This window comes from Dermochelys coriacea, chromosome 1, assembly GCF_009764565.3.
Source record: "Dermochelys coriacea isolate rDerCor1 chromosome 1, rDerCor1.pri.v4, whole genome shotgun sequence".
NCBI lineage: Eukaryota > Metazoa > Chordata > Testudines > Dermochelyidae > Dermochelys > Dermochelys coriacea.
Window position 1 is genome coordinate 165,418,322 of NC_050068.2, and position 22,840 is coordinate 165,441,161.

Genomic DNA, 22,840 nt, shown 5'->3' on the forward strand with positions numbered 1-22,840 from the left:
AATTTGTTTTGAAGACCTCTGACCAACATTACTTCAATATTTCTAGTTAAAATTAAAGAATAATTGTGTTGTAGTTGATCTTGGACATCATAAAATTAAATTACTTGCCTGATCAACATGAGACTCAAGCAGACTCTGTTGAACTGTAGTTGACTTACATTGATCTTATAGTTTAGCTTTACCTTTTTTTCTACATTCCCCATGAAAATTATTAAATGTATATAGTCTAATTCTATTTTTTCCCCCAAATTACTACTGCAATTTATGTAGTGTAGTTCAAGATGCATTATTTTTTAATTACAAATTTATATCTGTATTAGGCCAGATCTACACTAGAAACATTTGCAGGTAGAGCAGTGTCAGCTGAGGTGTGATTTGTCTGAAAAATTTCTATGCTGGCAAAAGCACTAGTCTAAAAGTGCTTTTGGTGGTATAGCTTCTTTTGCTTGGCTAAATGGAATAAGCTATACTGGCAGAAGCTGGTGGGGTAGCTATACTGGCAAAACTTTTAATAGTAGAGTAGGCCTTAGACTTATAAAGCACATGATCCAATAATTGTGCATTGCTGCCTACTGAGTGTGTTGCTTTATAAAACAATTCTCAGGAGTCGGAACAGTCTGAAAGTAATTATAGTAAATAAATAACACTGAGATTGTGAGATAAACAAATGCAGATTTTTTTGTAAGCTAAATTTTAGTTGACGATTGCAGTTAGTGTCGTAGTTCAACAAAACTTTCACTAACAAAATAATTTTCATGTTGAAAATTCCAAATTAAGGCTGACATAGCTATATTAAAAGTTTGAGTTGCTTATGAATTTGAGAATCAAGAACCTTGAACATAATTCCTTCACTTTAGTTAATTATGGAGCATAAAACTATCCATAATAAACAATAGGATTAAATTAACAAATCTCATATTTGAGCTTTTTTAGATAGTGTTAGAGAGAATGTGAAGGTTATACTGTACACACTTGGTCACACAAGGAAATTATAAAAGGAGGAATGTTTTTTTGTAAGTTTTTAAAAGATGAGGAAGTTGCATGGAGAAAATTATTATTATTCTCGTTTGGTCATATTCTAAACAATGATAACTTGCTATTTAAAATACATTTTTTTTAAAGGCTGGTGAGCATCACTTCATGTGCAGAGAAATGAGTGCCTTAATTTAGACTTTTTTAAAGTAAAATATGTACTAATAACACTAATTTTCCATTCATTGTGATACTTAAATATTAATAACATCACCCTTTTTATAAATTGTGAATAAACAATGACCCCACAGCACTTAAAACGTTTTCTGTGCTGTGTTATCAGTTGTTTAGAATATACCATATTTGCCCCAGTTCTTCAAATGGTAAAGTGTAATTTTTATAATTTATTAAATGTGGTGTACAGTAGTGCTTTGTCTGATTCAGATAGTTGCATGAAATGTATTCAAGTTGCATCAGCAAATAAGAGTAACATTTTTATATTATTTACAAGAACTAAGGAGGTATTTGTCTTTGTGCACTTAGCAAATGGGATTTTTAAAAGAATGTTGCCTAGAAAACAAATAATCATCATTACTATGTGTACATTGTATACATTATAACTAAACTGCATTGAGGCTTCTGTTTAAGTCCCAAAGCTTCTATTCTTGCTGCAATGGAACAATGAGAAATGGGAGATAGTAAGGATCTTAAAAATAAACTGAAATGCTACTACTGAACCCCTTGTTTTCTTTACAGATTAAAGCAAATGGAGTCTATGGCATTAAACTTGAAACACAGTTAAACAATGACCCTTTTGAAGATCTGTCATTTAATCTTCTTGCTGCATCAAAGGTTCAGACATCTGTTCGAATATCACCTGTTCCAACTTTAAACCAAAAGGAGTTGACTTGGTTGCCTTCTGCAACACAAAGCAATGTTAACAGTTTGGATACTGTAAACTGCATGCCAGCAATGCCTCCTAATCCAGCCTATAGCAAATCCCAGGAACATGTACACAGCTCTCCAAATTTGTTGGTTACCAGACTGAACAGCACAAATCCTTTCACTGAAAGAATAGTTAATGCTGGAAACCCATTTAGAACTGAAACGCGAGAACCTGAAGTAACTTCACAACTTTTAATAGAAGGACCTGCTGCTTGTAACCCTTTTCCCTCTCTAAATCATCCAAATCCTAGTAAAGGCAAGCCTATGTTCTCTATCAATGCTTTTGAAGACAATTTTTGTTTGCAAAGTAAATCTTCTATCGTGAAAAATACAAAACCAAAAGGATGGGTAACATTTGAGGAAGAGGAGGATTCCAGTGTAAAATTAAAGACGTCCTCTGAATGTGTTACAGAATTCAAGAGAGTCAGTTCCAGGAAACCTACTGGTTTTCCAGATTTAGTGGGCACTGAACCAAATATATTTCCTGGCTCAGACTTTACCTTTGAAAATGACTGGAATTCTGCTGATTCCTTCTACATGCTGCCAGCAAGAAGACCACCTGCACCTCCTGTACCATCAAGAATAACCCAGACTATATCCCCTGCAGATCCTTTTGCCTTGTTGGCACCTAAAGTGTCACCAACACAAGATTTTACAGAAAGATAGACATTCTAAAATACAAGAGATTTTAAGTTTTTTGCTAGGTGTATCCAAAAGAATAATTGGGCATTGAGGTTATTCTGTGTGCAATAATTCATTGTCAAATGCACTGAACCTTAACTCTATTCATAGCAACCACTGTTTATGTACAAATTTTGAATATGTATATATGGTAGTGCACAAAAGAATTGTCCCCAATTACTATAAATTTAGATGTAGTCATATTGAAATGATTAGTCGTTAATCCTCATAGAATGTACAACTCTTGGAAATTAGTCTTTGTTTATGAAGCACTTTCTTTCTGTTCTTCTCAGAGGAATTTCAAAATGCTCATGAGACTTCCAGCTGTTAAACCCCTCCAGTCCCTTTTTACTGTTTGGTAACTGATATTTATAAATATTTACCAAAGAACAGCAAAGTTTAATCAAAATATTGAATGTGGACAGGTACTATTTAGAAAGTAATTTATAACAGAGGTTATGTAGCTTAGTAAGGCTTAATTATATTTAAATTTGAGGCACAAACTAAAATAGTTACTTTCAAAATACAAAGAAGACCTCATACTAATATAGTAAATATTAAATTTATTGACTTTTTTGTCTAGTAATTTCCACCGTTTGTTGATGTAAACTTAGAATAGCTATTTATTATTCAATTTCATTCATTTATTCATCATTCTCTTAAAGGCTTTTTTTCCCCAGAAATTGGAAACTACTAATATTACAAAATGCTTTCTTTTCACCCTTTTAAAAAAATAAATCCCATTTTTCATCTTTTGCTTTGATGTTTAAAACCAGGCTCCCGCTGTAAAGATATGAGTGAGGAAATAAGCAATTATGCAGTGACTTCAGGAGTGTGTTTTGGACACCATATTGCCCAGTTTCATCCCTCTCTACTAACTGCTATATTTTCAAAACCTTGCCTTCAGCAGAGAAAGCAGGAGAGCAGCAACCCTCTGAGCTGAATGGTACTATTCTATCAGCCTTCTGTGTGTGATAAATCAGCATTCTTCCCTCCCCCAGAGGTTGTAAACACCACATTTGTGGTGCTGCTTTGAAGATAGTGGAGGCTACGTCTTTTCACATAGGATACTGTAAATATGCAACTGGTCCTGTTTCTATAGTTTTCTGAAGTTCACGGTATTTGCATAAAATGTGGTATTTTGGTATCTTGAAGGAATTTAAAATAACAAAGATTTCTTTAGCAACACTTATGTATGCTAAAGAAATGGTAATGTTCCTTACACTGTATCTTTTATAACATGACTTTTATATAAAAAGTTGTGTACATTCATCAAAATTTTGTTATGAGATGTATTGGGGGTGAGCCACCATACACACCTGCACTTATTGGCTTAGCAAACAATTTATGCTATTTTTGCAACATTTGTAAGTGAATCATAGTTATTAGTATTACATTTATAGCAGCAAAAGAATATGACAATACTACTTCTAAATTCTCCAATACTATCAAAATATTCCATTCAGAAATAATCCACTCTTCCTTTAACAGTATAATTAGGAGATGCTGTTGGATAGAAGTTACAGTAGTGAGTTTTATATTGTGCTTTTCTTCTGTTCACGTCATTAAAAAGTTCTTGTAAATTTTAAACACAGTACCTGTGATAAACTTTGTGCTTCAATATGTGAGTTAACTAGTTTAAACTGTGGCTATTAACATCTGTGTGACTGGTGGGTTTGGTATACAGTCTTTCATTAGCAAAACAATTTTGTTTTGGAAACTTTGCTTGTGCAAATTGCAGTTTTGTGATAAATATGTTCCTTGATGAATATTTAATTACAGTGCTTACAAACTGCTGTCTAAATATACTTAATATACAGCACCTCAACACTTATATGGGATTAAAGAGTTTGACAAAATACTGCACAAAAAGATGCTAATATATAGAGTACAACTAGCTAACCACTCTAATGTGTATTACTGGAAATAATTACTACCAAAAGTACTTAAATACTGAGAAGTAAAATTAGAAATGCTAAACGTATTTTCATGAATTGTGTTCCCCGTAGTAAATTGCTCTGTTAATGTGTAACAATTTTATTGCTTGTGGCACACAACATTTATGGCAGTATACTTTATAAAACTGCAGTATTAAAACTCGGTGGCATACAACATTCCGTACCAATCCTGTGAAATGCAGTAATGTATTATTGAAGTAAATATACCTGTCTTAAGAAGTTTATCTTTATTCTCTTTTATTTTTGGTACTTACATGGCCCCTATTACCATGGTATGTGAGTGCCTCATGATCTATAATGCATTTATTCTTACAATACCCCTGTGAGGTAGGAAAGTACTGTTATCTCCATTTCACAATGGGAGAACAGAGGCACAGAGAGTAAGTAACTCGACCAAGGTCACAGGCAAAGCAGACAGTTGGATCTCAGGCCAGGGATGAAAATTCCACACCCTGGGTGGCATAGTTATCTCGACCTAACCCTCTGTGTAGACAGCAGTATGTTGACAAGGGAGCTTCTATCGGCATAACTACCATCTCTCAGGAAGGTGGATTAACAACCCCAGGGGGAGAAGCTCTCCCGTTGGCATCATAGCATCTTCACTAAAGCACTATTGTGGCGCAGCTGTGCTGCGGTAGCGTTGCACATGAAGACCAGTCTCCAAAGTCCCAGGTTAAAACCCTAACCACAGGACTGCCCTTCCTCTTCTAAATTAAAGGGTAAGGTCGACCACAAAGAGAGACCCAGACAGGGATCCCTCCTACTGCTGCTTTTTAGCTGGGGCAGAGGACAAGCAGCTTCCATTGCTGCTGGTGCCTCCACTTCTGAATGAGGAACAGCCACTGCCCTCACTAAACGGCCCCTTCACCATCAGATCATTCTTCCATTCTCTTACACTTCAGATTCAGCTTGAATTGATAACTTGAAAATCTACTTTTCTGAATTAGTAGTGTCCTTTTAAAACATATGGTCATTTTCTGATAATCATAGTCACAAGACTTTTTACCCATGGATAATTAATTTTCACAGTAATGTGGTGAACTGCTTTACATTACGTATATTAACAGATCTGGAAGTATAAAGTAAGTGCCCAAATTTGCAATGATCTTGGATCAGATAGGTACCCCCTCTCAGCTTTTGTAAATTATCTTAGAGGTGCAGCTATTTTAGTTTGGAGTGTATTAGAAGTAGATATTTTTCCCACCAGGATCCTGTCTATTCACAGTTAATGGGCATTGATCCCTTTCGTAGCCAGACTCAGACTGGCTGCTGTGCAATCACTTTGGATGGCTGCAGTCACAACTGGTGTGTTGAGGGCACTAGGAGATGTGCTATTTCTTTACGGTTATATTCCTTTCTATGTTCTGAAGTAACTCCCCACCCCTGCCCACTATAGGCAAGGTAACTCTCACCTTACAATACATGCCTGGAAAAAGAGAAACCCATGAAATTACCCTCTTGACTGTTACCAGTACCATGCTGTGTGGGCTTCCTTCTGCCATTTTAAAAAGTATTGACATCTTTTATTAAAAATCAAGAAAAAATATTGCAAAAGGCTTTATATTCACACTTGTCTCATTGCTGGCCTGCTGCAGTGGCACCTTTACTAGTAAAAGTGCTACTGTAGCCAGGACTCCAGTGTTTCTTCACCACATCATCACATGCTGCACAGAGAAATAAAAATGTCAGTGGCTGGTCTACACCACTCATTCCGCTATTGGTAGCGCTGCTATTAAACTAGCAGCAGCCAAAGAGCTGTCAATTCCCAGGATAGGAGGTGCAGCCAAAGGCTCTGTCGCTTCCACTGCTGCTTCAGCCCTTGCTGTGGTCCCAGCACCCTGGGCTTTTAAGCTAAACACCCGCTATCACGTAACCCCTGATAAAATCCTGAGTCGGTAACACAGCCAAGGTTAGCAACAGAGGCAACTTCTAGACAATGTGTCTGTTCTAGCCTGGGCTGCTGGGACCCCTGTCCTGTTGGGGCAGTTTGTGGCTGGGGTGCTTGGGGCCTCATCCCCCTCAAAGTATACAAGAACATCTATAATCTACACACACAGTAAATACCAGTTGCGAACACAGCAGGTCTGTCTGGATTTCCTGTGCTGCTTGTGGTTGGTATTTAGCAGTAGGGCAGTGCCACCGTCTCCACTGCCTCTGTAACACCTGCCCAAGCTGTGGCTTGAGCAGTGGCCGTGAACACAGTGTCCCCAACTGCACTGGCAATCATCATGACTTTGGCCACCTCTGAGGTAGATCTGCACAGGTGCCACAGGGCAGTGGTTCTGAAGCAGGGGTATGTGTACTCCTGGAGGTTGGCAGAGCTCTGCCGGGGGTACACCAACTGATTCAGTATTTGCCTAGGTTTACAACAGGCTACCCGCAGTGGTTCTGAAATATTTGTATTGGTGACCCCTTTCGAACAGCAAGCCTCTGAGTGAGACTCCCCCCTTTCTACATTAAAACCACTTTTTTATATTTAACACTATGATAAATGCTGGAGGTGAATTTAGGTTTGGGGGCTGAGGCTGACTGCTCCCGACGCCCACCCCCTGTAATAACCTCAAAAAGAAAAGGAGTACTTGTGGCACCTTAGAGACTAACAAATTTATTAGAGCATAAGCTTTCGTGAGCTACAGCTCACTTCATCGGGAAAGCTTATGCTCTAATAAATTTGTTAGTCTCTAAGGTGCCCCAAGTACTCCTTTTCTTTTTGCGAATACAGACTAACACGGCTGCTACTCTGAAACCTGTAATAACCTCGTGATCCCCAGTTTGCAAACCCTGGGGGCTACCGGAATAGACTCACTGGGGAGAAAAACTTAATTGCTGCTCTTGCTTCACTGCCTCCCCGAGCCACAAGGCTCACAAGTGGAAAAACAGGCTCAAGCATCCCACTGTAATGGAAGGTTTCAGAGTAGCAGCCGGGTTAGTCTGTATTGGCAAAAAGAAAAGGAGGACTTGGGGCACCTTAGAGACTAACACATTTATTAGAGCATAAGCTTTCGTGAGCTACAGCTCACTTCATCGGATGCATTTGGTGGAAAAAACAGAGGAGAGATTTATATACACACACACACACACACAGAGAACATGAAACAATGGGTTTATCATACACACTGTAAGGAGAGTGATCACTTAAGATAAGCCATCCCCAGCAGCAGGGGGGGGGGGGGGAAAGGAGGAAAACCTTTCCTGGTGACAAGCAAGGTAGGCTAATTCCAGCAGTTAACAAGAACACCTGGGGGGGGCGGGGTGAAATGGAAGTACACTCTCTATATTCCGCTTGATGCGTTTTCATTTTTGCCCTAGAATTACAAAATACGAGCAACTGTTCCGGAAGGGCGGGCTCTGACGCTTGCCGCTGTTTATGCCTCATTTTGGAAGCAAGTAGGTTTTAAGTGAGGGGAAGCTCGGGGGGGGGGCGCGAGACGAATCAGACTCCGAAAGGGGCACGGGCGCCTGGGAGGGTGAGAGCCGCTTCCCCAGCGGCTGGGGCGGGGCGGCACTAAAGGCAGCGGCGGGGCGCGCCAGAGTTGCGGGCGCGGGGTCGGGGGTAGCTGGGCTTGGGGCAGAGGACTCAGGGGCCTGGGCTGGGGGAAGCTGCTGCAGCGGGAGGTCCCGGGGCTGGGGGAGCTGGGCCGCCCCTGTCCTAGGCCGAGCCTCCTCTGCGCCCCGGCGGGCGGGGCCGACTGATGCCGGGGCTGGCCCTTTAAGAACCCGCTCTGCTCGGCCTCGCGCCCGGGCCCCGCCTCCAGGCGGGCGCGCTCCCCTGGCGCAGGCGCCGAGGTGCGGAGTCGGCCCGGCCCCCACCGTTCGCGGGGGCTCGTGAGCCGCGGCCCGACGGGGTCGACGCACCGCCTCGCCCCCGCCTCCTTCCCGGCGGTTGGTTGCCAGGGCCGCGGCGGTTGCTGTGGCTGAGAGGCGGCGCGCGAGGGGGCTCTGGCCCGTCCGGGGAGCGGCGGATCGGACACGCGGCCGGCTCGTGCCCCTGCGGAGCGAATCGCGGGCCCCGGGCCGGGTGAGAGACTGGGGAGGAGCCAGGCCGGGGCAAGCCCCGTCGCGTGCACCGCCAAGTGCGCGCACCACCCCCTGCACGCAGCCCCCTCCCCCCACGCACCCCTATGGACCCCCGCTCTGCCCTCACGCAGCACCCCCCGTACGCCCCACAGGCGCCCATAGAGCCCGCTCACCTCTACACACCGTCCCGTCCCCCCATACGCACATACAGCACTTCTTAGTTGTGACAAGAGCGCTTTGCTTTAATCATAAACTAATAGGTTTCCCTTTCTCTCGTCCTCCTTCCCACTCCCCTCTGCAGCTAACAGGGAAGTTACTTGTCCCTTGTTAAAATGTTGGTAGCACACCATTGCCTGGTTCTCAGTGCTTTTGCCCTGAGATCTCTCTCTCTCTCTCTCACCTGATAGGAAATTGGAGCCAACAACTCCCATCTCCTTTCTGTCTCTGCAGAAATGGTTCAGCTCCATGTGAAGCGTGGCGACGAGAGCCAGTTTCTGCTGGAAACAACATGCAGCATCTCCATGGAAGACTTAACACAGCAAGTCACCAGGATCTACAATCGCAGGCTCAAAGTGCAGCGTATTTGCTCAGGTACTAGCCAAATCCATACACCACACAGCATTCCCTGCTCGCTGATCTCTTGTACTTATTTGGCCCCATAACCACATCTGAAAGCCTCATAGCTATTAATGTGTAGTAGGCGAGTACTGCTATCCTCGTGTCACAGTTGGGGAACTGAGGTACAGAGAGAGTAACTAAGTTGGCCAGAGTCATACAGGAAGCCAGTGGCAGAACTGGGAACAGAGTAGAGCTGATTGGAAATCATTCCAATTAAAATTTTTGAACAAAAAGATATGCGTTTGTAAAACTGAAATTTTTGGCAGGAAAATGTCGGTTTTGCTGAAAATCAAAATGAGGGGTCCTGTTTCCCCCCATAGCTTTGAGAGCTGGAGAGGCAGCTTCTTTGACCCCAGAGCTTGTAGGGAGGGCTGAACTCCCTGGCTCCTCTGAAATGAAATTTTTGTCAAAAAACCCATCCTGGAAATTTTTTTGCATTTTTGATGTTTCATCCTGATTCAAGGCAATGTTTTGTTTTGTTTTTTGTTTTAAATCTTTTTCATAGAAAGGGATTTCTGTTTTTCACGCAGCTCAAAAATTAACCACAGAAAGGGACCCTCATGGTACTTGCTTTTTATATACTTTAGCCAGGCCAGAGGAACAAGCAGCCTCCGTTTATCTTTGCCACCAATGATCCTGAATGAATAGGAAACAGCAGATTTTAAAAAAAAATATTATTAAACTGTATATCATAATAAAGTATAGTTGTGCCATTTTCCAAATTTGTTCATTTAACTACTCAAAAAATGTGAAATTTAAACAAAGGAGATTCAGGAATTATTGCTAGAAAAAGGTGGTGGCAGTAAAACAGCAGGTGGCACTAGTGTACATGTGCTTACAAAAGTTCCTCTTTGCAGCTCTTTAAAAGCTGAAACTTAGCCTGTTCAAATAAGTGCCTTTGACCTAACATTGTTTTCTGCTTCTAAACTCTGACCTTGTTTTTTAGAAATGGAGGAGTTGGCAGAACATGGTGTCTTCTTGCCTCCTAATATGCAAGGACTGACAGATGAACAGATTGAAGATTTGAAATTAAAGGATGAATGGGCAGATAAATGTGTACCAAGTGGTGGAAGTGTCTTTAAAAAGGATGAGATTGGACGAAGAAATGGACATGGTAAGTGCATCTTAAACATGCATATCTCTGTATGAGCATAACTAAGACATAGCTTCATGAGGAATTTAAAATTATTTGATATTTCGACTAAATGTTGAGTTTCGTAACAACAAACCTCTAATTTAATCTCAAAACTCTTAAACGAGAGAAATCAAGTAGATGTCAGTTTATAGTTAAAATTATGCCAATTGGAATATCTGTCAGCCGGTCCATTTCCTGTAAAGTACATAATTATAAAGTTTTTTATAAAAGGAGATTTTTAAAGGCAGTTCTAGTAGTATTGGGCAGCAATTAAACTCATAGAAACTGCTGGCTTGGCCGCAATCTCACAAGAAATGAGACTTGCCACATCAGGTCTTCAATTTAGACTTGACTTAATGTTGTTGTTAATTATTCAAGAGTGAATAACACTATACTGCTTTTCCTCAACATGTATTTTAGATTACATCAAAAAAAAATGTGTTAAAAGAACAATAAGGTTGCAAAGTCAAGTACTCAGAAATTAGGAAATTTCAGAATTAATGTTGCCTTGTGCAACCATTATTCAGCCCCTAGATATAGTTATTAATAACATGACCACATTCTATTTTTTCCACAGGACCCCAGCCTCATTTAGTGAATGGGTAGTTATTTAAAATTTCTTTTTCTCCTCAGTCATTAGATGGCCTTAGGCCTTATTTAACGTAGGTTTCCCCCTCTGTTTCTTTTCTCTCCTTTTCCCTCATCTGTCTTCATTGAAATCAGGCAGCTTTCTCCTTGTTCTCACTGCCAAGGTGCCAGCAGTTTAATCATTGAGATCATAGAAGAAACAGTTTCCTTGTTCTCAGTTTCTGTGCCCAACACCATAAATGACCTTTAGCAGAAGGAAGGAGCAATGACCCTTTTGTTTTTATTTTTATTTTCTTCTTTTTCTATTTTTTAAAGTTACGTTCATGTAACCACATTTTACATTAAAGATCAGGAAATTCAAAGCTCTAGTTCCCATAAAAGCATAGCTCAGAATTTTTTCAAGGTATAGAATGAAGAAAATAATATATACGATATGAGCCAGAGCTAATACAGGAGAGTCAAGCTTTATATGTTTCAGTATAACAAGACCATTTAAAAGGCAAAGCCCAATCAAAGTGACCTTCTGGGTGCATGTCATAAATCTTACCCTCGATTGTAAAATAGTGTTTTTGTTTCTTGTTTAGAGTACAATCAAGAAACTTGATTATGAATTTGTAGACTTATAAATATTGAAACTAAGTAGCATGCCTTCTGGGTTCGTGATTTAGTAGTGTTTAAATTAACTTGCTTACGGTAGATTATATATGGCAAATGTAGGCAGATTTTTATAGCAAGAAATATTAATGTATTGTATTAAAGATGCATCTATTGTTTTTAAGCTCCAAATGAAAAAATGAAAGAAGTTTTAAAAAAGACAGTAGAGGAAGCTAAAGCACAAATATCTAAGGTAAGATTTTAAAGTGACGCTGAATCTTTCAACAATGTTATGGATGCTACATAGCTCTTCTTTGCACTCAAATGAAAAATGAATCAGTTATTTTTGAAAAACAGGACAGTAATTTCAAGTAGCAATATAAAATAATTTGAATAGTCTGATTAAAAACTGTGAAACTCCTATTAATCATTTTCTTAATGGCTTGTGGCAAGATTTTTTTCAGTGAGTTACAGAATCAGATATTAAACTCTGAGTGAATGCTGCCATCACAAATTTTGCATTAAATGATTAAACCACATTTCATTCCACCCACATGCTCTTCATTTTTTATTTGTTATTGGTACATTCTTTGAGTGAATGCTTGTCAGGTTTTCTAGTGGAAAAATTAACTACATTCAGAAATTTGTAGATTAATATTTACTCAATTAATTATATGTAAAACTACAGCACACTACATTAATGAGCAATAGATATTTTAAAGTAATTGAAATGAGGTGGTCTGCAATAACAGGGGACTAGACTCGACGACCCAGGGGTTCCTTCCAGTCCTATGTTGTCACTTTTTTATAGCATAGATGATTTAAGCCCCGATCCTTCCAAAGCTTATCCACATGCTTAAATTTAAATACGTGTAGTCACATTGAATTCAATGGAACGAGGCATGTGCATATGTCTTTGCAGGATTGAAGCCTAAATTGTTCAATTCCACTTTAAGAATAGCTGTATATTTTATGTTGATACACTACTTGTTTATGACATAGAAACACAAATTCAATAATGACTTTTTATTCATATACTTTTCCTTGTAAACCATAGCTCTTTGAAATTCTTGTAAAATAAGTTGGCAGAGAAATGTTGCAAACAATGGGGATTTATATTACTGTTTTTTAGTCCCATTAGGTTTAAAATGAACATGCTAATTTTTTAGGTTGGGGGCTATTCTACATCTATAGTGGCATTAGTGCACCATTATTTCTTCAGACTCGGGTGTCAATGAATCCTGTGGATTTTTTTGGTCTCTGGTGCCAAGTCATATCTGATAGCACCCCCTTGCTAGCCACAGGTATTGATCAGCTTACCAACTGCTACTAGTTGCTAGGGCAGTGGTCTCCAACCTTTGTATGCCCAAGATCACTTTTTGAATTTAAGGGCAACCCAGGATCTGTCCTGCCCCTTCCCCAAAGCCCCGCCCCGCTCACTCTTCCTCACCCTCACTCACTTCCACTGGACTGGGGTAGGGGATGGGGTTCGGGAGGGAGGGAGTGCAGGCTCTGGGCTGGGGCTGAGGGGTTTGCAGTGTGGGAGGGGGCTCTGGGCTGAGCCTGGGGCAGGGGGTTAGGGTGCAGGAGAGCATGAGGGCTGCAAGCTCTAGGAGGGAGTTTGGGTGCAGGAGGAGACTCCGGGCTGAGGCAGAGTGTTGGAGTTCAGGAGGGGGGTGCTGGATCTGGAAGAGGGGTCAGGGCTGGGGTAGGGGGCATGGGATGCAAGAGGGGGTATGGGGTGCTGGCTCCAGGAGGGAGCTCAGGCCTGGGGGTTGGGCTGTGGCCTCCCACCGGGCAGCACTTGCCAACCGGGAGCTGTCGGAGGTGGCAGACCATGGCTGCCACTCCCGAAAGGGGCCAACGGACCCTTGGGGGCACATGGCTCTGCTCGCTGTCCCTCTCAGCAAGCACCACCCCCACAGTTCTCCCAGCCAATGGGAGCTGCGGGGACGGTGTTTGCAGGCAGGAGCAGCGTGCAGAGGGAGATCCCTGGCGCACACACCTTAGTGACAGCCATGCTGTGCCACCGGAGACTGTGATTGACCTGAAGAGCCTTTAGGATCGACCTGAAGAGCCTCTAGGATTGACTGGTTGGTGACCACTGTGCTGGAGCATGCTTGCAACTTGCTTACTGTATACTCTTTGCGTCGTGTTCCCAGATGCCATAAAGATTTCTCAGGAACCTATAGGATTTTTGGCACAGATTGGAGAGAAGATGGCTGGAGAGCCGTCTGTAACCTGATAGTCATTGCACAGAAGACATTATGAAGGCACACTATTGCACTGACTTAGGCAGAGATATAATTTGTCCTTGTCCATGGACATTGCCAGGAACCTTCCGGCTGAAATATTTGTTAGTGAGCAGTTTGATTAATCATGATTGACTGTTCACCCATCCCTCTCCCTGTTTGTTCCTTCAGCTTGTTGATGTAATTTTTTTATTAGTAGTATTAAACTAGAACTCAGAATTGATCTCAGAGTCTATGACTAAGAGAGTCAGGGGTTCCTGACTTCCTGTCCTGTTCAGTTCAGTTTCTTATTGTGATGTCTCTAGAGTTTTGGGTTCCCCGTCTGCATGACTTGACTCTGATTCATCTGGGTTGGTTAAAGCAGATGATGTAGCTGTAATATCATCGCTGACAGGGATTATCAGTGTTCCACTTAGTAAGGATGTTGGCCATTTTCAAACATGCAGATCTTGTCCTCAAGAAATTGCCACTTGATAGTAGATTTTTGCCAATTGTTGTCCAGTCTCCTACCTCCCCATTTTCCATGATGTGATTTGCAATACAGTGACCATTCTGTACAAGGTTTAAGCACTACTGACATCTTGAATGCGTTCCAGTTTGGGTTCAGCAATCCGCTTGTAGTGACCCTGCTTACGAGAGCCATGAATTATGATATCCTCGTTTTAGATTACTGCTATTTGGCCATTATGGTCATGCTGGACATCTCAGCAGCTCATATATATGAGGCCTCTTGGCAATATCATTTCTAAATATGAGGTAGATTATTAGTATAGTGCTGAGATGCAATTCTGTGTCCCTTGCTAAATTGAATCCTGCAGGTTTGGTCTCTGGTCTAGAGGAATGCCTGCATGAAATTTGCAGCTAGATACTGTATTTTCATTTTCTGACCATAACTATTACATAGCATTGCTGTGTTTTACCGTGGAGGACGCTGCATGTAAGTAGTGGATTGAAATTATTCATATATTTTATTTTTGTGAAGTGCCTTGGGTTGCTTTTGGATGAAAGATGAAAACATGTTTTTTATTTGTATATACATTATTTATATCTAAGAGCCTTAAAATATGGTCAATTTACTTTGGTTTGGAGGTTAATTTGTTTTCAAATTATCACTCCATAACAATGAAAATGAACATACACAGTACTTTTCTTGCCAAATTTGATCTTACAGATTGGGGAGCAGTGTATTGTACTTGCCAGCTAATGAGGCTAGTAACGGCCACAAGGAGGCATCATTCTTTTAGTCTCCTTTTTATAACTCCCTGTATTGAAAATTTTGGCGAGGCAAAATTCATTAGTGAAATATAAAAGTTTGTTCAGCTGCTGCTTGTTTCTTCTAATCTGTGCAGTGATTATTCCAATCATACGTTTGCAATGTTGGAGCTGTGACAGTCCCAGGATATTAGAAAGACAAGGTGGGTGAGGTAATATCTTTTACTGAACTAACTTCTGTTGGTGAGAGAGACAAGTTTACACAGAGCTCTTCTTCAGGGCACGAACAGAAGTTGGTCCAATAAAAGATATTATCTCATCTACCTTGTCTCTCTATTCCAGTCATACAGCAATTAAGTGTCTGTGCTGCTACAAATCTCTGTATGAACTGCTCAGAGTGCTAAGCATTGCCTTAAGAGCAGATCCCATTTGTGTTTTGCTCGTTCTTGTCTTCCTTTTGCAGGTGCTCTTTTATCTGAAGTCTCAGGTCTATACGACCCCTTCTCTAACCCTCATTTGACTTATACTACTTTTTAACTTTTGTCCATGAATCACAAATAGTCAAAATAAGAAATTTGCCCCTCCAGTTTCTGCAGTCATCGGCACGCTTATTTGAATGCCTGTGTTCAATAGACACCTACAGCAGAAATTTTATTAAGTTGTGTAGCAGGCATTTAATGGAATTTGAGATTTCATTCCTTTGCCAATAAAAGCAAATAGAATAACAAGACACAAGTTTACTGCTATATGCAGCTGTTTTATGAATCAGGATAAAGAGAACTGAGTGATTTGCTCTGACATAAGTTTCTGTTTAGCCAGTTGGCTTCATTTAAATATCACACTGTTTAACATTGTGAACTGATTGCAAAACAGATGCTTTCCTCCTAACTTAATTACTTTGTTTAAATTTTAACAATGGCTCCTGTCTGTATCTCAGAAACAAGTTCAAGCTAATGTATGTGTTAATATGGAGATGGTGAAAGATGCACTGGACCAGCTCCGAGGAGCTGTAATGATTGTTTATCCGATGGGATTGCCTCCACATGATCCAATTAGAATGGAGTTTGAAGATAAAGAAGACTTGTCCGGAACTCATGTATGTAGTAACATATTTGGGTTACATACAGTGTCTGGGTTCAATTTATACTCTCCTAGGAAAGGAAGGAGAAATTCTTCATTTTTATGTGACAGTAATTATTTGATTTCTTGTACATATTTTGATTTCTTGTTGGTTTCTAAATATTTTTGTCTCCAATATTTTTTAAAAATACATTAAGTGTCAATAAATTAATTTAAAAATAAGATGAACAAACACGTATTCAGTTAAAATGCCCCATACTAATGTGAGTTCATGTAGTTGTATTTGATTGTCCACTTGAAATAGCTGGTATCTTTATAACACCACCTGTGAGAATTAAACATTTTGAGTGATAAAACTGGAGTCAGAATTGAGGAAATAGTACTGTATTGGAGGGACCAAGACAATACAGATTGAGATCAGAGGAAGAAAGATATAGTGGTAATGCTTTTTTAATAGGGATAGAGGGTAAAACTAAGGGAATTTTAAATGTTAACTGAGCTTGTTGTTACTCCCAGAGGGATCATCTTATAAACTGACTATGGAAGGTTGGTGCAAGAGTCTGTGTTTATGCAAAAATTACTAGTGTTGTATTTTTTTCTTGCAAATTATAATTGTCACAGGCTGGACTTGAGGTTATTGAAGAGTCTGAAGCACAATTGTGGTGGGCAGCAAAGGAGTTAAAAAGAACAAACAAACTTTCAGACTTCGTGGGCAAAAATGAAAAAACTAAAATCATTGTCAAGCTACAGAAAGTGAGTACTGTCAGTTTCTACTTATGATTCAGTGCTGACTTTTTTTACAGCAGAGAATTTTTAATAGATTTAGAAAATGTATCTGGTTAATTTCAGCTTGGGTCTCTTAAGGTTATAAAACCAAGACTGACTTAAAGGATTCAAATACTGTAAGTCTTCTGTTTTTTATTAATTCCTTTAGTCAGCAGTGAAATCCTGCCCATACCCCAGAATATACTTTTGAAAGAACAACCAAAAATTGCAGATATTAAGGTTTGCATTAGACTAAAAATTAAATAAAAATGCCATTTGATGGAAGTTGAGAGAGAACATTTGTTCTTCAAGTGATTGTCCTCCTGGATTCTCTTTCTGATCCACGTGCATCCTATGTACAAGATCAGATTCTTTTGGCCACAAGTGTCCAGTGGGGTTGCATCTTCACATTGGATGCCCTCACCGCATCCCCTCACATCTGAAGTCATAAAGGATGGAGTATGCCCAACCATCCCTCCATTTCTTCTTACAGACCGTGGCTGCTAGACAGAACCCCTGGAGTGTCGGCTTCCTTGTGTATTGTGTGACTTTCCTAGGTGCTCTGCGTGCGCGTGTGTGTGTAAAGATAGGAAATGTGGCAAGCTGAATGTTTCCTCGTTTTATAGCCATTGGCCCTCTCTTTCTTTTTTTCTTTTTCTTTTTTTTAAGTGAAACTTTATTTGTGCTAGGGACTTCCCTAGTACCGGGATGTAGCTAGGATTATGGTTGAAACAAAGCCCAGAGGGTTCAAAACTTGCCTCTCCTTTTGATGAGGCTTTTCTGCTCAATGACAGTCACTCAAGCTGCCTTTTTTTGTCTTGGTGAGGGGCACATCATCCCTAATAGACGCTCATCGTGTTGCTCCTTCACCCAGAGGACACAAAAGGTGAGAGAGGCCTGTCTTAAACTCTTCCAGAGTACTCAGTGAGAGCTTCCTCAGAAACTGAGAAAAAACGGTTTGAACATTCTTTCTCAGATAACGCTCCTCTGAGCTGTGGCTCTACTCCAACCTCGCTTCAAAGAGATCAAACCCTTCAATGACCAAGACTGTCAGCTAAGTCCTCCTCCTCCTCCACCCAGTCATGTGAAAGGCATAGGCAGGAACATGGTTCCCACAGTGATCACTGGCCTAGGTCACCTTTCCCAGGGCCTACTAAAATGAGGCAAAGATCTTTTCAGGTCACTCACCCTATAGGCACTTTAAAGCCCAAGTTGAGTCCTTAGATGTCTTGGCAAAACCTGGTCACCAAGTACACATGGTACCCTCTGATACAGCTGTCCACAGTTCACTTGGTACCAACTTCTCAGTACCAAACTGTATGAGTATTGGCACATGTGGTCCCGGCACCATGACTGAGGAGCTGACCCCTGTAGTGCATATGCTCCTGGCACCAGCTTTCTTGGTACTAGGTATTAGAGGGGTAGCCATGGTAGTCTGGATCCGTAAAAGCATCAAAGAGTCCATTAAAAGGTGGGGGGGGGGGAGAGCTCGTACTGTAGAGCATTCCTTCCATGCCGCCGCCCCACCACCCTGGGAAGCCAACACGTGTCTCAATTACCTCTGTAGCCGCGCAGTCACCTCTTCCGAGCATTTCTGGTTACACTAGGATGGGCAGCAGCTGGTTGCGGGCCAGCTCCCCTGTTCCCGCCAGGGCAGCGGCATCAGCGCCTGTTCCGGCCCCCTGCGTATCCCCGCCCCTGAGGAACCCCGCCCGGCTGCCTCTTTCCTGGGTGATTAAGCCCGCCGCTCAGTGGCAGCGCGGCTTACTCTGCCCGCAGTGACTCGGCACTTCCCGCCTGCCCCCCAGAGTAGACCCTGGCGCCCCCCACAACCTCCCAGCGCCTCCGCACACTGTCCAGGGCTCACCCTGGCGGCACTCCGCAGCCTTCCCCCCAGGGGATGACACAAGCCTACCCCAGGCCGCAGACAGCCCCCCTTCCCCGTGTCCGACCTGCTGCTCGAAGTCTTTGTTTAACCCTGAGTGGTGGGGGAACTGTTGGTCTGAGCTCAGGATTAAACAAAGACTGTGAATGGCTAGCCAACTACAAAAGCAGTTTCTCCTCCCTTGGTGTTCACACCTCAACTGCTAGAAGAGGGCCTCAATCTCCCTGATTGAACTAACCTCATTATCCCTACCCTGATTCTTGCTTGCATATTTATATCTGCCTCTGGAAATTTCCACTACATACATCCAATGAAGTGGGTATTCACCCACGAAGGCTTATGCTCCAATATGTCTGTTAGTCTATAAGGTGCCACAAGACTATTTGCTGCTTTCTTGGTACTGAAGTTCTTCTCAGTGCCAAGTGATCTTGCAGTGACTACCCAACATGAGTCACCATTGCTCTTCTCAGCCAATAGAACATCTTTTGCTTCATTGTTTAGTAGTACTAGTCAGCTCTTCAGCTCCAGTGGTGGGGGAACTCAAGATCACCAGATAGGGTAGCTCAAGTTCCCTCCAAGAGATCTAAATGATTTTTACACATACCCAGATCCTGGATCACTGGTAGTGACATCAGCAGAGACCCACAAAGATGATGATGCAAAACAAAAATCCCCAAAAGCTAGATTTATTTGGCAAAAGATTTATTCATTATCAAGTCTGTAGATGTGCATGTCAAATTACCAGAGCTTCTGTCAAAATCTGGTTACCTTACCTTTTCCAAATTAACACATTTTATAGAGAAACTCCCTCAAGAACATAGGGAGGAACTGAAATTTATTGTCTGAAGGACAGTTCATAGCTTGAACATCAGAATAGGTTGCATTAACTGCTTAGGATCTGGCAGAACTCTCAGTAGCCACTTCCATTGCCATGTGCAGGGCTTCATGGCTCCAGTCTTCAAGACTACCAAAAGAGGTCCAGATGAAGATAAGGAATCTCCCTTTTGAAGTCTGTGATCTGTTCAGTGTGCATACCGCAGTCATATTCCTGGCACTCAGTCTGCATAGTGGAGCTGCTAGCCCCAGAGCCACAAACCCCTAGGAACAGCAGCACAATGAAACTGACTAGAATGTCAATTTCATATATTTGATTTTGGAAACGCCACGTTTTGGTGTTTCCTAAATGAAATTTTTGATTCACCAAGAAATTTTGTCAACTTGGTTTCATTCCAATGAGGAACAAACCCAGATTTCTGGTCATATTTTTGGATATTATACCTTAAGTATTCTACACATTAACATCCTGGGCCAAGATTTTCAAAAATAAGTACCTAAATTTAGGTGTACAAAGCTATATTTAGGCACTTTAGTAAGCAATCTGTCTTTTGAAAGTGCTGAGCAGTCATCTGCTGTCCTTGAAATAGCCTATTTTATCATTTGTTATGTAGGCCTGTTTCTGGGATGTGCAGAGATATTTATCAATACTATTCAATTTCATACATAAATGTTACACTAGCATTTGTACCATCCTTAGTATCAGAGATTAAAGATGAAATCTAAGTATACTTCTGTTAAAATGTAAATTTTACTTGCTTCTCATAGTTTAAACTAAAAGAAAAGGAGTACTTGTGGCACCTTAGAGACTAACAAATTTATTAGAGCATAAGCTTTCGTGAGCTACAGCTCACTTCATCGGATGCATCCGATGAAGTGAGCTGTAGCTCACGAAAGCTTATGCTCTAATAAATTTGTTAGTCTCTAAGGTGCCACAAGTACTCCTTTTCTTTTTGCGAATACAGACTAACACGGCTGCTACTCTGAAACCCATAGTTTAAACTGTTGGTGTCATGAATACAGTGTACATAGACAAACTGGTTGAACATGGATAAAACTAGTCTTTGAATTTAAAGTTCAGCATAATTGGGGGGGAAAAGCGCATCATGTGCTTCACAAATTTAGATACCAAGATTGTTATGCATATGAGGACAATAGTGAGACATCTTTGAGAATCTTAGAATTGTGGAAAAATAGAATTTAAACAAGACATTTTAAAAAATGTTTTATTATTGGGTTTGTTTTGTAACCTTAAGAATTGCAGCCCTCATCCTGCACCATTAAAGCCAGTGACAACTTTGCCATTGATGTCAGTGAGTATAGGCTAAAGCTTTCTGAAACATTTTGTTAATTACTTTTACAATAGAAATTTCAGTATTTTTAATTTAGACAGAGGCCAAATAAAATAGACAGAGGCCAAATCATCAAGCTCACAACTCCCTTGACTTTAATGTAACTGATTGGGCCCAAAAGTGGAGGAATATTTCTCAGTTAAATTAAACCTTAACGTTGATTCTTCTGTCTTATAGAAAGCCATGAAACTTGAGAAGACTTGCTATTTGAGGAAATATTTGTTTAGCACCTTAAGAGTCTTGTGTACTTTTTTTGAGCTGAACATACCACATGAATAAATTTTATCAATTTACTTTCAGAAAGGACAAGGTGCCCCATCACGTGAACCTGTGATAAGTAATGAAGAGCAAAAACAGATGATGCTGTTTTATCACAGGAAGCAGGAGGAACTCAAGGTAACAAGTGATTCTACTGTGTTACATGACACACCAAATAGAGTGAAGCAAATATAACTAAATCTCTTTTGAATTATTTCATAAAAGCTTCTTAATTTTATTTGCAGAAATTGGAAGAAAATGATGACGACTCCTATTTAAATTCAGAATGGGCAGACAGTCATGCTTTGAAAAGGCAGTTTCATGGTGTAAAAGATATTAAGTGGGGACCAAGATGAAGCTCTCCAAACAGACTTTGCCTCTTTAGAAATAAATAAATAATTGACCCACCCTTGTTTTGTAAATGACAAGCACATTAGTAAACCTCAGTTAGTATTTGTGACAAATGTTGAAATTTCCAGTTTCTTAGTAGAGGTTCATTTTAAGCTTGAGTTTTTTAATGAAAATGTCACATTTCTATTAACTGTCTATAGCAGGACTCTTCTGTAGTATGACTATGTAGATTACACATTGTAAATTTTCATAATTCTGTTTTTACAAATGTTTGTAACTGGAATAATTAAATCTTAAATTATTTTGCGGACAGCATTCATAGCTAATAAAAATAATTAAATTGTTGTGCTGGTAGCCTTAAAGTTTTCTTCTTTATTTTGAAATCAGTTTTCATGTGTACCATCTTGAATCAATGCAAATTCAGTGGTGTTAGCTATTTGTTTGTATCGTAACTCCCAGGTTCATTTTAAACTATCAGTTTTTAAATGAATGGATTTTTGTTAGCAATTATTTAAATAAAGTAGTTTTGTTTGAACACTGATAAAATGAAACTTTTTTGGTATGCTTCAGTTTCACTCCACGTTTTCCTTATTTTTCTTTTAAAACTGAAAGCAAGGAACTGAGCGCAGCTAATAGTATCTTGTTTTCATATATCAGTTTCATGTGTAGACTAAAGGAAATCCAATTGTAAATGATAAGCATAATTTCTGAATCTGATTGAGACAATGCAATAGCTGTGTCTATGTGAAGGTGAAATTTTTTAAATTGTAAGTACTGTTAAGATTGTAAAACAAGTTAGGATTTGGAAAAAGTTACAGTGGTTGTATCAACATCACATTTTCTTTCAAACAGATGATACTTTTTATTTTAACATTTATTATAAAAGTGGCCAGTTATAATTGAGTTTCCATTATAAGCTTGATTTTTGGCCCCTCTCTGAAATCCCCACAAATACTTATATCGCTCTCAAAGTTTATAGCAGTAAGTCTGGGTTCAAGATACAGGGTGGTTGTTTTGGTTTGTTTTTTTTAATCGGATTTAAAGCGAACTGGACATGGGGCTTCTGAATTATGGCACCCTTCAAATAGGGATGTTCACGAGACTTCATTTGTTGCCAAGTGGTAGAAGAAAAGGAAGATTCGGCTAGCTGAAATCCAGTGCACAGTACCAAAGACTATTTGATTACAATCAAATTTGAAAATGTAATAACTTTTTCAGTAGGAAAATTGCTGCGGATCATTGGCTCTGACAAATGTAGGTGTCAAATGCTGGCTGGAGAGCTGTTCTTTCATTTGTTTAACTAAAATATAAAAGGAAGTCTAGCCCTTCTTAACTTTCAGTAG

General features: G+C 40.4%; 2 protein-coding genes across 26 annotated transcripts in view; both read left to right on the forward strand.

Annotated features, from left to right (window-relative positions):
• SYNJ1 (synaptojanin 1) overlaps nucleotides 1-4,770 on the forward strand; it is a 108,526-nt gene extending 103,756 nt beyond the window's left edge. For 16 of the 22 annotated variants that reach the window (XM_038398889.2, XM_038398926.2, XM_043508601.1 and 13 more), the window contains one exon: nucleotides 1,729-4,770. In XM_038398889.2, the coding sequence (XP_038254817.1) occupies nucleotides 1,729-2,583 (855 nt within the window). In that variant the 3' untranslated portion in view covers nucleotides 2,584-4,770. The remainder of the gene's footprint in view (nucleotides 1-1,728) is intronic. The other 6 variants (XM_038398956.2, XM_038398964.2, XM_043508644.1 and 3 more) reach the window with 2 other exon arrangements.
• Nucleotides 4,771-7,981: 3,211 nt separating this feature from the next.
• Nucleotides 7,982-21,841, forward strand: CFAP298 (cilia and flagella associated protein 298). 4 transcript variants are annotated; one of them, XM_038399028.2, is made up of 8 exons: nucleotides 7,982-8,023; nucleotides 9,024-9,164; nucleotides 10,138-10,305; nucleotides 11,694-11,761; nucleotides 15,910-16,068; nucleotides 16,674-16,805; nucleotides 21,189-21,284; nucleotides 21,392-21,841. In XM_038399028.2, exons 2-8 carry the CDS (start codon nucleotides 9,026-9,028, stop codon nucleotides 21,500-21,502), a joined length of 873 nt encoding a protein of 290 aa, XP_038254956.1. In that variant the 5' UTR covers nucleotides 7,982-8,023; nucleotides 9,024-9,025; the 3' UTR covers nucleotides 21,503-21,841. The 4 variants fall into 4 exon arrangements, with proteins under 4 accessions (XP_038254956.1, XP_038254953.1, XP_038254954.1 ...); XM_038399025.2 differs by lacking the exon at nucleotides 7,982-8,023 and adding an exon at nucleotides 8,326-8,574; XM_038399026.2 differs by lacking the exon at nucleotides 7,982-8,023 and adding an exon at nucleotides 8,327-8,574 and having other exon boundaries at nucleotides 8,981-9,164.
• Nucleotides 21,842-22,840: the final 999 nt, after the last annotated feature.